Source organism: Anolis carolinensis, chromosome 2 (assembly GCF_035594765.1).
Source record: "Anolis carolinensis isolate JA03-04 chromosome 2, rAnoCar3.1.pri, whole genome shotgun sequence".
Taxonomy (NCBI): Eukaryota; Metazoa; Chordata; class Lepidosauria; order Squamata; family Dactyloidae; genus Anolis; species Anolis carolinensis.
The window spans coordinates 140,010,159-140,025,411 of record NC_085842.1 but is presented as its reverse complement, the minus strand read 5'-3'; the positions used below and the strand labels follow the sequence as shown (position 1 = coordinate 140,025,411).

General features: G+C 38.8%; 1 protein-coding gene across 1 annotated transcript in view; it reads left to right on the top strand.

Annotated features, from left to right (window-relative positions):
- The window catches only part of LOC100555394 (myosin-1B), a 34,186-nt gene extending 18,933 nt beyond the window's left edge, over positions 1 to 15,253 (top strand). Inside the window, exons 22-40 of the mRNA XM_003217085.4 lie at positions 489 to 744; positions 1,753 to 1,995; positions 2,091 to 2,267; positions 2,356 to 2,501; positions 3,433 to 3,523; positions 3,619 to 4,008; positions 5,675 to 5,801; positions 5,947 to 6,065; positions 6,255 to 6,451; positions 8,052 to 8,235; positions 8,352 to 8,517; positions 8,743 to 8,867; positions 9,707 to 10,015; positions 10,104 to 10,307; positions 11,810 to 11,935; positions 12,024 to 12,194; positions 13,121 to 13,225; positions 13,321 to 13,416; positions 14,965 to 15,253. Of these exons, the coding sequence (XP_003217133.1) occupies positions 489 to 744; positions 1,753 to 1,995; positions 2,091 to 2,267; positions 2,356 to 2,501; positions 3,433 to 3,523; positions 3,619 to 4,008; positions 5,675 to 5,801; positions 5,947 to 6,065; positions 6,255 to 6,451; positions 8,052 to 8,235; positions 8,352 to 8,517; positions 8,743 to 8,867; positions 9,707 to 10,015; positions 10,104 to 10,307; positions 11,810 to 11,935; positions 12,024 to 12,194; positions 13,121 to 13,225; positions 13,321 to 13,416; positions 14,965 to 15,120 (3,388 nt within the window). The 3' untranslated portion in view covers positions 15,121 to 15,253. The remainder of the gene's footprint in view (positions 1 to 488; positions 745 to 1,752; positions 1,996 to 2,090; positions 2,268 to 2,355; positions 2,502 to 3,432; positions 3,524 to 3,618; positions 4,009 to 5,674; positions 5,802 to 5,946; positions 6,066 to 6,254; positions 6,452 to 8,051; positions 8,236 to 8,351; positions 8,518 to 8,742; positions 8,868 to 9,706; positions 10,016 to 10,103; positions 10,308 to 11,809; positions 11,936 to 12,023; positions 12,195 to 13,120; positions 13,226 to 13,320; positions 13,417 to 14,964) is intronic.

The following is a 15,253-nucleotide window of genomic DNA, read 5'->3' as shown; positions in this document are numbered from 1 at the left end:
TCTGAATAACTATTTGAAGTGTGCCTACTTCCTAATGCAATCTTTGAAGATATTTTAGGGTTAGTTTTTGCAATTTACTAGGGTGTTCTCTTTATTCTGGGTGTTGCAATGTGCTATCAGAGATTGCTTTAAATTAGTGGTTCCCAACCTTTAGGCCTCCAGGTATTTTGGACTTCAGCTCCCAAAAATCCCAGCCATCTTACCAGCTGTTAGGATCACCTGGAAACCCCAAGGTTGGGAACTACTGCTTTAAATTAATGGCCCAATTTGATGACGATTTTAATGTTAAATTATTCCCTTTTATTCTCTGCACCTTGGTTTTGTTTGTTTGTTTCTGCCCCAGTTTGTGTTTACCTTTTTATGGCTATAAGGTTCTTGGTAAAGTTTGGAGTGCTTTTCAATTTTCACAAAGGTGTTTGTCCATAAGCAATCAGAGCTTGACTGAAGTACTACATGACATGTAATCTATAACTTAATTTTGTTGACAGAGAAGCCATATTTTCTATTCAGTACAATATCCGCTCATTCATGAATGTCAAACACTGGCCATGGATGAAGTTGTTCTTCAAGATAAAGCCTCTTCTGAAGAGTGCTGAGTCAGAAAAGGAGATGGCCAATATGAAAGAAGAGTTTGCAAAAACAAAAGACGAGCTTGCAAAATCGGAAGCTAAACGGAAGGAACTTGAAGAAAAAATGGTGTCCTTGATGCAAGAGAAGAATGACTTGCAGCTCCAAGTTCAATCTGTAAGCACTAGCAACATCTTTTTGTCATACTGATTTTATTAATGATATTAGTTAGCAGTATTATGAATTTAGTTATCCCAATGTAGTGAGTATATATTGGGCTATTTAGGTTTTCGAGGAATTATGGCTATATATAATAAATTTATCTTCACACAATATATATATATAGCTCTGAAAGTGAGCATAAATCCTTCAAAACTGTATTCTAATTCTGAATAGGTAAGGTAAAGGTTTCCCCTGACATTAAGTCCAGTCATGTCTGACTCTGGGGGTTGGTGCTCATCTCCTTTTCTAAGCAGAAGAGCCGGCATTGTCCGTAGACACCTCCAAGGTCATGTGGCCGGCATGACTGCATGGAGCGCCGTTACTTTCCTGCCGGAGCGGTACCTATTCTTAATAATAGATATAGTATTAATATTTATCTCTTTTTTCAAATTAGCATTTACTCTAGACAGCTTAATATTATTTACAAATCCAACCAAAGTTTCTATGTACTTAATGAGAGACAAAAAGAAACGAGAGCACAAGCTGATTTTGTGGTTATACTTAATTTTATAGAAAATATTTGTTGAGAGAAAATTGTCACAAGGATTTTTTGGGAAATTTTCCAGCCTGGTTTGGCTTCTTGATTGTGGAAAGTATCCAAAAATGTACCCACAGAAATCACAGCCTCAAATACACATCACCTTTGCTTAGATATGGTAGAGCTGTTATCCCAGTTTGTGAATAAAACATCTGTATTGTTAAAAACAATAATGGAACCAATGGATTATATATTTGAATATAAACATGATAGTTACTGTAACTGCAAAAACCCAGTCAGGCAATGAATTTTTGAATAGGGTTAGACACAATGGAATTTGACACAAAAACAAACATGGAAAGACCATGTGTGTATTTTTCTTGAACACGATGTAACTATTCTCCTTCAATGTTAGAAACAAAAAATGCCACAAAGATTAAAAATACTCTTAGGTTTACTCATTTTAATACTACACTTGATTTTAGGAAGCTGATGGCTTGGCAGATGCTGAGGAGAGATGTGACCAGCTGATCAAAACCAAAATCCAGCTGGAGGCTAAAATTAAGGAGCTGACTGAAAGGGCAGAAGATGAAGAGGAAATGAATGCTGAATTGACAGCAAAAAAGAGAAAACTAGAAGATGAATGCTCAGAGCTGAAGAAGGATATTGATGACCTTGAGCTAACACTGGCCAAAGTTGAAAAAGAAAAACATGCTACAGAAAACAAGGTAGTAACTGAAATGTGCCCAATTCTGCCGAATACTGCATGGATAATGAACAATATGGTAGTACATTTAATTGTTATTTCCCCCAACTATAAAAGGTGAAAAATCTCACTGAGGAGATGGCAGTCTTGGATGAGACAATTGCCAAGCTGACCAAGGAGAAGAAAGCCCTCCAAGAGGCCCACCAACAGACCCTGGATGACCTGCAGGCAGAGGAAGACAAAGTGAATACTCTGACCAAAGCCAAGACCAAGCTGGAACAGCAAGTGGACGATGTAAGCACAAGGAGAACACGGAGAAGCAGAGTTGTGAGGTGAAGGTAGTGTTATCATGGCAGGGTCTTAATGAACGCTTTCTCTTCAGCTTGAAGGGTCCCTGGAGCAAGAGAAGAAGCTTCGTATGGATCTTGAAAGAGCCAAGAGGAAGCTTGAAGGAGATCTGAAACTGGCCCAGGAATCCTTAATGGATTTGGAAAATGATAAGCAACAGCTCGATGAAAAGCTTAAGAAGTGAGTAAAATCTTCCAGAAAATAATAATAATAATAATAATAATCATAATAATAATAATAATAATAATAATACATTATTTGTATTCTCCCCTCTCCCCGAGGGGGCTCATAGTGGCTTACAGCAATGTCACAATATAAACAAGGTAAATGATAACAAACATATAGACAATTTAAATTAAGTGAATTAACAATAACAAGCTAAATACATAAAAATTAAAACAATCAGCATAACACAAGGGATATCATTCATAAATGATATAATATAAACAATACTTACACAATAATACCATTAAAATATCCCAGCTGCTGTCATAGTTAGGTCCAGTTAAAAATTTCCTAATAAATTCTCGACCTATTGCATAACAATACATTTAACCATTTTCAAAGGCCTGTTTCCATAGCCAGGTTTTCAATTCTTTCCCAAAGATCGATAGTGTGGGAGCGTGCTTAATTTCCCTGGGGAAGGTGTTCCAGAGCCAGGGAACCACTACTGAGAAGGCTTTCTTCCTCATCCCCACCAACCATGCTTGTGACAGGGGTGGGACCATGAGAATGGCCTCCCCGGTGGATCTTAAAGTCCAATCAGGTTCATAGGAGTAGGCATGGTTGCATAAATAGGCTGTACCCAAACAGTTTAAGGCTTTGTAAGTGATGACCTGCACTTTGAATTGGGCCTGGAAACATATAGGCAGCCAATGGAGCTGTTTTAACAAGGGGCTGGTATGTACCTTGTAATTAGCTCCTATTAAAAGCCTGGCCATTGATCTTTAAACTAATTGTAGTTTCCAATTCAGAGACAGCCCCACATAGAGTGCATTACAGTAATCCATCTGAGATGTAACTAAGGCATGGGCAAAGGACTCTTTTGAGGATTTTATGGCAAACATTGTTCATAGACTAGGAATTAATACTTCATGTTTGTGACATATAGGAAAGACTTTGAAATCAGCCAGCTCCAAAGCAAAATTGAAGATGAACAGATATTGGGCTCTCAGCTTCAGAAGAAAATCAAGGAGTTGCAGGTAAGTTAATCTGACACTGCCTCCCTGTTGCCTGGGGCAATTAATTCTCCTGGAACATGTTGTTGAGTATTTGTGGTTTCTCTTTTTTTCTCTAGGCCCGTATTGAAGAACTGGAGGAAGAGATTGAGGCTGAGCGGGCATCTCGGGCCAAAGCAGAGAAGCAACGGTCTGATCTCTCCAGGGAACTTGAAGAGATCAGTGAGCGTCTGGAGGAAGCTGGCGGGGCAACAGCAGCCCAGATTGAAATGAACAAGAAACGTGAGGCAGAATTCCAGAAAATGCGTCGGGACCTTGAAGAGGCCACCTTGCAGAATGAAGCTACAACAGCCGCCCTCCGCAAGAAGCATGCAGACAGTACAGCTGAACTTGGAGAACAAATTGATAACTTGCAGCGTGTCAAGCAAAAACTGGAGAAGGAAAAGAGTGAGCTGAAGATGGAGATTGATGACCTTGCTAGCAACATGGAGTCTGTGTCTAAGGCCAAGGTGTGCTAACAGTTTAAAATCCATTGTAAAAACACAGTAGGTTCATTTCTCTAGGTTTAAGCTAGATTAGAGTAGAAAAGTTGTGGTTCCCCCAAAATAATACAAAAAACCCCCTTTATTTATAAATTAAATATTTTAAAGCATCAGAAAAAGAGGTTAAATTTGATTTTACAAGATACCAATATTAACTATAAATATTAGAGATTATTAATCAAAGATCCTTATCTGTCTATGGTTAATCATCCATCCATAAAGTGAGCGGCTTTTAAAAGGATTTTTCTTGTACAGCTAATAGTCTATATTAGTCTGTTTCATATGCAATGCTCTTTTTTCCAGACCCTTTCTCCTTTATTAGGGAACTAGCTTGGGGACCGGCGGTGCCCGGTTATTTGAGAAAGGCATTGTTTTCCTGTGTTCCAAGTTTAGTCTAGGTCCAGGGTCAGCGGGGTTCAGTGGCTGCAGGTGAACTACAACTTCCATATGGAAGTCCATCCATGGTCCATCCCACTCCAAACAGCACCAGGATGTATAGTAGGTCATGGGGACTGTATGTGTCAAGCCTGTTAGAGTGAGTAGGTGGAAGCCTGTTGGTGGTAGTTTTTTGCCTCAGTGAGGGAGGCAAAAAACTACCACCAATGGAGACAAAAAACTGAGGGGAGTGGGTAAGGGGGGGGGAGTAAAAGTTTTCATAAAGAAACCCAAAACCATCCTTAAAAGGAAAGATTAAAAAGATAGTCATTATTGAAGTGCTCATTCATTGGAGGTGAACTATAAATCCCAGTACCTATTACTCCCAAACTTCCAGGCCAATTCCCTTCCAAACCCACCAGTAGTCAAATCTGGGCAGATCGGGTCTGCATGGGAAGTTTGGCCCAGACCCATCATTGTTTGGGTTCATAGCATTCTGGGTGTAGGTGAAGTACAACTCCTCTAAATTCCCCAGTAGGAGTCACAGTGCTCTGACTTGATGCAGGGTGAACTACAACTTCCAACATGTGCAGTTAATCCCCAAACTCCTCTAGTAAGTTTAGTTGCTGCTCAATCCTTCTGTTATGCAGAGAGATTTGAAAGGGAAGGGCAGTGGGTGGGGCCATGCAAATTCCACAGCAATGGAGAACCCTGGGATGCCTGCCTGTGGTGGAAGAAAAAGCAAAATCTAGGATTAAATGGTCCCCAAATGAAACCATTCCTTGGGTGGTGAGCCATAGTGTTTGGGAAGGACATTGGCAGGGGCTGGGCTACATGTTCATGGAGCTCGCTGTAACCCTAATGTCAGGGCAAAGAGGTGACTTGCTGGATTCTCAGGCCTGGGAAGTATAGCCTGTTTGTGGAGGCTGGAGGCTGTCTGTGTGAGTGGACACCCGTGCCACATACAGGTTTTTGCTTTTATTATGGATTTAGATTTAGATTAGATTTAGATTAGATTTAGATTAGATTTAGATTAGATTTAGATTAGATTTAGATTAGATTTAGATTAGATTTAGATTAGATTTAGATTAGATTTAGATTAGATTTAGATTAGATTTAGATTAGATTAGATTATTGATTTCTATATTAGTACACATGAATCAGAGAGAAGGGGGGGGGGAGGAGATAAGTGAAAATAAATTTAAACTACACTGAAGACAAGTAGTGTGATTCTTTCTTTTTGCCTCTATACTTATAGGCCAATCTTGAAAAGATGTGCCGCACCCTTGAAGATCAGGTCAGTGAGCTTAAAACAAAGGATGAAGAGCAGCAGCGGACTATTAATGACTTAAATGCTCAAAGAGCTCGTCTGCAGACAGAATCAGGTATGATACTTAAGAAAACAATTGAGATAATGGGAATCCCTGAGAAAAGGACACTGGTGGCTCTTAAGAAGATGTAGATTTTTAAAAAAAAAAAATTATATGATTTAAGGCAAATCCATATATTGTTATGTATTCTGTGCTTCAGGTGAATTCTCGAGACAAGTAGATGAAAAAGACCAGTTAATATCCCAGTTAACTAGAGGCAAGCAAGCTTTTACTCAACAAATTGAAGAACTGAAGAGACAACTTGAGGAAGAGATTAAGGTGTGGACCTTGAATCAAGAGTTTCTCGTATTATCTTTCATAATGTGAAAAATATTAGAGACACATGACAGTTTCTTTCTTGCAGTCTCACTAATACAAGATCTGCCTCATTGCAATTAAGAATTCTCTAAACAGAGAGTGTTTGTTTTGACTGTCTGAATCATCTATAATGCTGCATTAATTCTCTAGGCAAAGAATGCATTGGCACATGGTCTGCAATCTGCGCGCCATGATTGTGACCTCCTTCGAGAACAGTATGAAGAGGAGCAAGAAGCCAAGGCTGAGCTCCAACGTGCCATGTCCAAGGCCAACAGTGAAGTTGCCCAGTGGAGAACCAAATATGAGACTGATGCCATTCAGCGCACTGAGGAACTTGAAGAAGCCAAGTAAGTACAAGGGTCGGTCAAAGACCTCCAAATAGACAGGGGATTGATTTTCCATGTTGTCAATCTCTGGTTTACAGAGTTTTTAAACTTAGGCACCAACTACACTGACCATTTAATGCAGTTTGAAGCTAGCTTCAAACCACAGTAACCAGACAACAAACTGCCACAAAATATGCAAAAGAAAGGCCTTAATGCACACCAGTGCTCTGCGATGTGTGTAATCAAAATCCGGAAATCGAACTGGGTCCAGCATTTCCTATGTAACCATCTGCACAGCAAAACCACTTTCTTCAATACTGATTTGAAACTGCATTAAATGGTCAGTGTAGGTGTGACCTTAGTGGAAAAATGAGAAATATTAGAAAACTTATTATTTCATCAGAACTTGTATGGCATATAAATTAAAAATTCTTAGAAGCTGCCTATTTCTGACTGCAAAAACAATTTGCTAAATAACATTATAATATGATTTGGTTCTATCATAAAAACTCCCTCACAGTGACACTTGCTCCATCACACAGGGGAAGCTTCAGCTGGGTGGGGCAGGAGTGTGCTGGCCTCATTGGAGCCAGCACAAGGGAGGCCTCCCATATTAAGAGGGAAGTATCAAATGATGTTTCCACTCCTATCCATCCTCCAGCTGGAGTGAAAGCATTGTGCAATGCTTCCAGACCTAAATATAATGAGGTTAATAGAGTCTCAACCAGGGCCATAGCCAGAAAAATGTGGTGTGTGTGTGTGTGTGTGTGTTTGAAACTTTTTTTAGTGAATCATGAAGAATAGTTTCATAATGCAAAATCATTTACAAATCAATCTTCATCAGTAAACACCATGGACACTTAAGACAGATAAATTTCAGTGGATACTCATGGGGATTTGGTTAACCAGGTAAATTCATGAGTAAACCAGGTTTTTTTTAAACCTGTAAAATTTTGGGGGAGGGGGGTTGAACCCCTAACTCCCTCCCCCTTGGCTACAGCCCTGATTCAGCATAGTTTGTGGCAGCCACAAAAATGAAGTTTCCAGAGTAAAACAACTACTTTCAAAGTAACTACTGCACAATTAAATAGGAAATAGCAATCATGCCTGAACTCTCCCTAGAAGCCAAAATGACTTTATAGAGACTGTCATACTCTCGCCATATCATGAAAAGACATGGCTTGCTAGAAAGTACAATAATTGTAAAGTAGAGGGCAGTATGAAAGGAGAAAGGCTGCATGTCAGAAGCCTTCTATACTGTCATATAAAATCCAGATTACCTGCTTTGAACTGGATTATATAGCAGTGTAGATTTATATAATCCAGTTCAAAGCAGATAATGTGGATTATTTGATTTGATAACCTGGATTATATGGCAATGTAGAAGGGCCCTCAGATTGATAGATCCAATCAAGGAAACCACAACTGCTTTGAATTTGCAAGATCTGAGCAGGGCTGTTAATGATAAGATGACTTGGAGGTCCCTCATTCAAAGTCGTCTTGATAACAACGGTAGAAATGTTTTAAAATTAAATACATTATTGCAATGTAATGGTCACGGGTAAACACAACCGAATCTATTATAGTCCCCTAATCAGTGTTGTGATTACATTTCAAATAGAAAAAAGCTTGCCCAGCGTTTGCAGGATGCGGAGGAACATGTAGAAGCTGTGAATTCCAAATGTGCTTCCCTTGAGAAGACAAAACAGAGGTTGCAGAATGAAGTGGAGGACCTAATGATTGATGTGGAGAGGTCCAATGCAGCTTGTGCAGCTCTAGATAAAAAACAAAAGAACTTTGATAAGGTTTGATATACTTAAATTTTACTTTGATAAACCATGGTTTCATAAAAAATGAAAAATGAGAATTTTTGATAAAGGTTGCAGATCACATTAAGTCCTTTCCCGGTGGCATGTTGCAGATTCTGGCAGACTGGAAACAAAAATATGAGGAAACACAGTCTGAACTGGAAGGTGCACAGAAGGAGTCTCGCTCTCTCAGCACAGAGCTCTTTAAGATGAAGAATGCTTATGAGGAATCCTTGGATCAACTGGAAACTCTAAAACGCGAGAACAAAAACTTGCAGCGTAAGACCATAGCATTTACATAGACATTTACTTGTGTTTGCAAGAGTTGGACTTTGGTTGCTTTATATGCAATTTATTTTTCTCTTAAGCAATTAATAAGACTCAGTCCAGCACTCCTATTGTATTAAAGCTTTAATTAATATTAATATTGGTAGAATGACATGTTGTACTCTGTAGCTAACCGGGCATGTTACTAATTTATTCTTCACTTGATATTTTTAATAGAGGAGATTTCTGACCTTACGGAGCAAGTTGCTGAAAGTGGAAAAGCCATCCATGAACTGGAAAAAGTGAAGAAGCAGATTGAACAAGAGAAGATTGATCTCCAGACTGCTCTGGAGGAAGCTGAGGTGAAAATGCCATTGATGAAATCTTTTGAATTATTCAACATAACACAAAATAATAATAACAATAACAATAATAATAAACTTTATTTGTATTTCACCCTATCTCCCCAAGGGGACTCAGGGCGGATTCCAACATACAATGGCAAACATTCAATGCCTTCATAAAAACAAACACTGACACAAAATCCCAGAGAAACTCCGTATATGAAAATAGCATTAAAGCCTAACATCAGTAAATTAAACCTAACATCAATAAATTAAACTACATGTAGTCAAACAAAATTATATAATAACATAAAATCCAAACTAACATCCACATTAATTTACAATAGCCAACTAGAGTTCACAGTGTGGGTTGGTTATGTAGGTAAATAATGATCATTGGGCTGGCGTGGACTAGGAAGGTCCAAATACAATTTAGTTCTCAGCTAGGGGCCCGGTAGTGATCTCTCTCTATCTAATCCTCCTCCTCTCCATATGCTAATGAGCATAAATAGGTATTCAGTTGTTTTTTGAAGGAGAGGAGGGAGGGGGCCAGCTTTATTTCTTTAGAGAGGGAGTTCCAAAGGTGGGGGGCAACCACGGAGAAGGCCCTTTCTCTCGTTCCCACCAGCCATACTTGAGATGGGGGTGGGACCGAGAGCAGGGCCTCCTCCACTGACCGCAGAGCCCAGGCTGGTTTGTAAGAAGAGATGTGTTCGGTCAAAAATGTCTACCAACTTCAACTACTGTTCTATTAGTACTGTCTTATTAAAAACAGATTACTGTTTATTAATGCTGCTGAATATATTTTCAGATAATGATTCTACAATGTACTCATTTTTTAAAATTTTGGTTTTAAGGCCTCACTGGAACATGAGGAAGGCAAAATCCTTCGCATCCAACTGGAGCTCAACCAGGTGAAGGCTGATATTGACAGAAGAATCGCAGAGAAGGATGAAGAAATTGATCAGCTGAAGAGGAATCACCTGAGAGTAGTGGAGTCCATGCAGAGCACATTGGATGCTGAAATCAGGAGCAGAAATGATGCTCTGCGTCTTAAGAAGAAGATGGAGGGAGATCTGAATGAAATGGAAATCCAGTTGAGCCATGCCAACCGACAAGCTGCTGAGACCTTGAAGAACCTCAGAAACACACAAGGGATTCTCAAAGTACATCATTACTTATATAATGAGACTAGAGTTGTGATTCTTATTGTTCAAAGAATTTGCTTACAAAATATCTCCATATCCTTTTTAGGATACACAATTGCATTTGGATGATGCTCTGAGGAGCCAGGAAGATCTGAAGGAACAAGTGGCCATGGTTGAGCGCAGAGCTAACCTGATGTTGGCTGAGATTGAGGAACTCCGGGCAGCTCTGGAACAGACAGAGAGAGGCAGGAAAGTGGCTGAACAGGAGCTTCTAGATGCCACTGAGCGTGTGCAACTCCTCCACACACAGGTAAGTTTCTATTTTGTATGTGTTTGGATAATCCCCAAAATAGTATTAAGCAAATAGAAGGTAGCCATTATAGGCCATGATCCTATAAAATACTGGCAGGGCATAAAGCCATGAAGTTCTGAGAGGCTAAGTGGTCAGACATATCAAGAGCAAGAACAATAACATTAGTGAGGGTATTCTCTACCCTCTCTTCCAAACAAAATGATGGCTGCCTGATGCAAGACAACCTCCTGCTTGTTGTCATGGCTGTTTCACTCATGTTCATTGCACATTGGACTTGATTATGGAAGAAACTGTGGGACATTCAACAACCATAAAGCCTTTAAAATCTCTGCACACCTCTGCCAACCAAACATGACAGAAACAACCTAACCAGTATCTATATTTAAAAATGAAATAAAAGCATGCATGATAAGTTGACTTAGCCAATATTAAATCAAATGAGACCTGATAAATCTTGAGAGACAAATCTTGACCTCCAGAGCACTGTCTCTCATATTCTATACTGAGGAGTGAAAAAGATAGTTAAGTAAAGATAGGAAAGCCAGAAAGTCCTACTTGATCCCATGGCTTGCAAAGCCTATATTTATTGAGCATAGTGAGGGGGGTATGGATGTTCAAAAGGGACAATGTTAATTTGAGTACATGGAATTAGACCTCATTCTGCTACCACTCTCTGGTCCTGACCAATTCATGAAATAGTGGTCTGAAAACAAATTGAGGGGCATAGATAGCATTTTCCATTCTCCTTGTTTTTTTGCATAATAAATGGTTTGTTCAGCGTCTAATGATGCTAATTGTAAGGCCGCCCTGAATCCCCCTGAGGGGTGAGAAGGGTGGGATAGAAATGCTTGTGATAAATAAATAAATAAATAAACTGGTAGGATGACTGCCGATATCTTGGCGAGCATATATGTGCATGTAGGTGCAGTCATATATTTGATCCTTCCTTATATATTGTGTTGACATGTGTCAAACACAAGGCCCATGGTCTGAATCTGACCCACCACATCATTTTATGTGGCCTGTATAATGCCAGATTAGAGGTTCTATGCAGGCAATCATCCTTACATAAGCTTTTAAAAACCTGTAACTTCTAGTAGAACATAAGTTAAATGTGCATAACGCCTTTGCGTTCTTGAAATGGCCCTTGTTTATTATCTATCTTATATAACAGCTATTGATAAACATTTCTTCATGTTTTTAAAAGTTTCTATTCCCTAGGACTATAAACATGATATAGTAAAAGTTCTACAGATGGCTTCATCAACATAGTGATCTTCATGCCAATTTAGCCTGTATGAGCAAATTGCTCTGATGATGGTGATGTCAGTATTAGATGCCACAGTAAGATAGGTTTCTTAATGCTTATGAAGACTGCAACAGGGGAATTGAGGAATTATCATAACAATACATTACTATCTGTTAATGATTAATACCTCTGTTCCCTTCCCTGTGGCATTTTTGAACCCATTATCAACATTTGTTGTTTTTGTCAACAGAATACTAGCTTAATCAACACCAAGAAGAAGCTGGAAACGGATATTGCCCAAATCCAGAGTGAAGTAGAGGAGACAATTCAGGAAGCCCGTAATGCAGAAGAAAAAGCCAAGAAGGCCATCACTGATGTAAGTTGGAAGATGTTTCCTAATGAATTATTAAAATTTACAGCTACCATGCATGGCTTTTTTAATTGGATGGTTCTTTTATTATTAGGCAGCCATGATGGCAGAGGAGTTAAAGAAGGAACAAGATACTAGTGCACATTTAGAAAGGATGAAGAAGAACCTGGATCAGACTGTGAAGGATCTGCAACACCGTCTCGATGAAGCAGAGCAGCTGGCACTGAAAGGCGGGAAAAAACAGATCCAGAAACTGGAGGCTAGAGTATGTATGCAGTACCTCATACATAACTGAATTTCATAAAGTAATTGTCCATGACTTTGTCTCTCTCTGATTTGTACCACTTTATCCACATGAAAAAAAAGGGAATAGAAATTCAATACTTACCTTAAAACTGCACTGGGAAATCTTCTCTTGTTCTATTTATCTCTGGACTTCATCACATGGACTTCTGGCTCTGTCCTAGGATGCTTCCAGACCGGAGCCAGCCAGAGCCCATCACACGACACAGCACTACTTCTAAAGGGGATCCATTCTGGCTCCGTCCAGAAAGTGTCATAGGACCGAGCCCTGAGAACACGGGAGGCTTCCCGTGTTCTCATTAGTTAGAACAGGGCCAGTGCGGGGGGAAGGCGGGAGGTGGCACTTTCCCCAGTGTGATGGGGAAGATGACGATGTGGGTGATGCAGGAGACAGGATGATAACAGTTTTCCCCGCTGCCCCGGCAAATTCCCCTGATGTCACCTGTGTTAGCGTCCTCATTGTGATGAGGTTCTTTGTGATGTTGACAGTAATCACTTCAACCTCTATACTCACCAGCATATTTCACATTAAGGAAAGGAATAGATTGGTGGACTTAAAAGATTGTAAACAAAAGGTCAAGAATATATATCAGCATACAAAAACTAGCTAATGTCAGACTGATAATTAAGTATTTGAGGAAGCAGGGACACTTTTCTCCAAAAGTGACCATAGAAATCGACTATAGAGGAAAGAAAGAAGGAATTGTGAATTCCAATTGATCAAGGGAGGGTGAAAAGAATCAGATACAAGAAGAGTTTATCAAAGGTGGGAATGGAAGTTTCAGCAATTCATTCAGTTCAGATAAGTTTTATGGCTTCATAAATACACATTCTCATTATTGTCAGGATATTAATTAAAGTCTAGATACTTTCCTTATTCTATGCCAGGTTCGTGAGCTGGAAGGTGAATGTGAGAACGAACAGAGGCGTAGTGCAGAGGCTATCAAAGGTGTCCGGAAGTATGAGAGAAGAGTGAAGGAAATGACCTATCAGGTGAGGCTTTTAATATTTTCAAATGCTTTGGGAAAATGGGGTGGCTTCATGTGTGTGAAATGAACTCTCATCCTTCCTTTCATACATCTTTGTAGGCTGAGGAAGACCGGAAGAATATACTCAGGCTTCAGGATCTGGTGGATAAACTACAACTTAAAGTGAAAGCATACAAGCGACAATCTGAGGAAGCTGTAAGTATCATGTGGCAATGTGAGGCCTGTGAAGACCCCCAATCCCTTGAAACCATCACATCAAGTAGAACATTCTCACAATGCAATCCAATAGGTTTTTCTGTGGTTTCAGCAATACTATAATTTCTGCTTTTCTCCATGTATTAGGGACTTTCCTTCCCCGTATTATACTACAGTATTAAATAAACTTTACATTTCTGGTGCTATTATTTATATTGTTACTTTATAAAATTCGGCTGTAAAACCATCAGATCCTCGTGCTTTGGCATTTTAAAGTCCTTTCATTGCCTCTTTTATTTCCTGTTTTGATATTTCAGTATTTAACATTTGTTTCTCCTTGTCTGCTAAAGTTATATTTAATTTTTCATCATTGTATCTTTTCTTATCTTTTTTTATATAACGTTTGATAATATTTTGCAAGTATTTTTTATATTTCATTTGAATTTTTTGTGGTCTTATTCCCTTGTCCTTTAATCCCTCTTGCCCTTTGTTTTTTTCTTTGCTTTTAAAAAGATAATTGGCTAAGCTTTTTGTCAAATTTATGTTAAGTCTATGAATGTCATTTTAATTAATATTTCTTTCTTCCATACTGGCATAAGCTCCAAACTTTTACATTCTTTTTATCTTTTCCATCTGTTTCTGAATTTTTGTATTAAATTTAATCCGTTGTTATTTTGAAGTGTTCTCAATGCTTTAATTAACTTTTGTCTATTTGCATTTCATTGTTTTGCAACAATTTCTCCTTTAATGTGCAGTTATTACAGCCTTAGCTGCATCCCATACTGTACTTATTGATTCCGAGCCCTTATTTTCATTAAAGTAGTATTTAATTCGGTTTATATTTATAATCCCTATCCTCTTTTTTGTGATGATCAAATTTTTATATTTCCATATTCTGTTCTTCTGTTCATTATTCATTTCAAATTCTATAGTCAGTGGTGCATGATCTGATGCCAGATTATTAATTAAGACTAGCGACACAAATCACATAACTCCCTTGTTTCATCGGCTTCACCGACTGCTGGTCTGTTTCTAAGCAGAATCCAAAGGACTGTTTTTGATCTCTAAAGCCTTATATGGCTCAGGACCAGTTTATTTTAAGGACCATATTCTCCCTTACTGAAGTGCCTATTTTGATATCTTCTGGGGAGGCCCTTTTCTCTCCTCCAGTACCCTCACAACTAGGCTCTGGAACTACAAGAGAAGTTAGATTGGTATCCTCCCTCTTTGTGAAGACAGAGCAATTTTCTTTTGTTTCAATGGGACTTAAAAGATTGAATGTGTAGGTTGTATACACCTTGTATAACGTGCTGGATTTTTAACCTATTATTTTGATGTGCTGTTGTGTTGTTTTTAATAATTCATGTTTTTAATTAGTTTTTAAGTAATTTCATCTGTTTTTAACTTACTCATTTTTCAAATTTTAACAGTTTTTTTTAATCTTTTGCAAGCTGCCTTGAGTTCTGAACTGGGGAAAAGACCAGACAATGATGATGGACATGGCGATGATGATATGATGATAATGATTCAATCTCTGTTGTTTATTAGGAGGAACAATCCAATGCGAACCTTTCCAAGTTCCGCAAGATGCAGCATGAGCTGGAAGAGGCCGAAGAGCGGGCTGACATTGCTGAGTCCCAGGTTAACAAACTCAGGGTGAAGTCCCGAGAAGTGCATAAGAAGGTTGTCGTAAGTGAAGAATAAGATGCCTTGGAAGCTGTGAAGTGAATGAGGAGAAGCACAAAATGTGAAGCTCTTTGTTCCTTCATGTATTTATTGTCTTGTTTTTCCTCAGTGTTTAGAAAATAAAAGTTGTAGAAACCATTGCATATTAAAA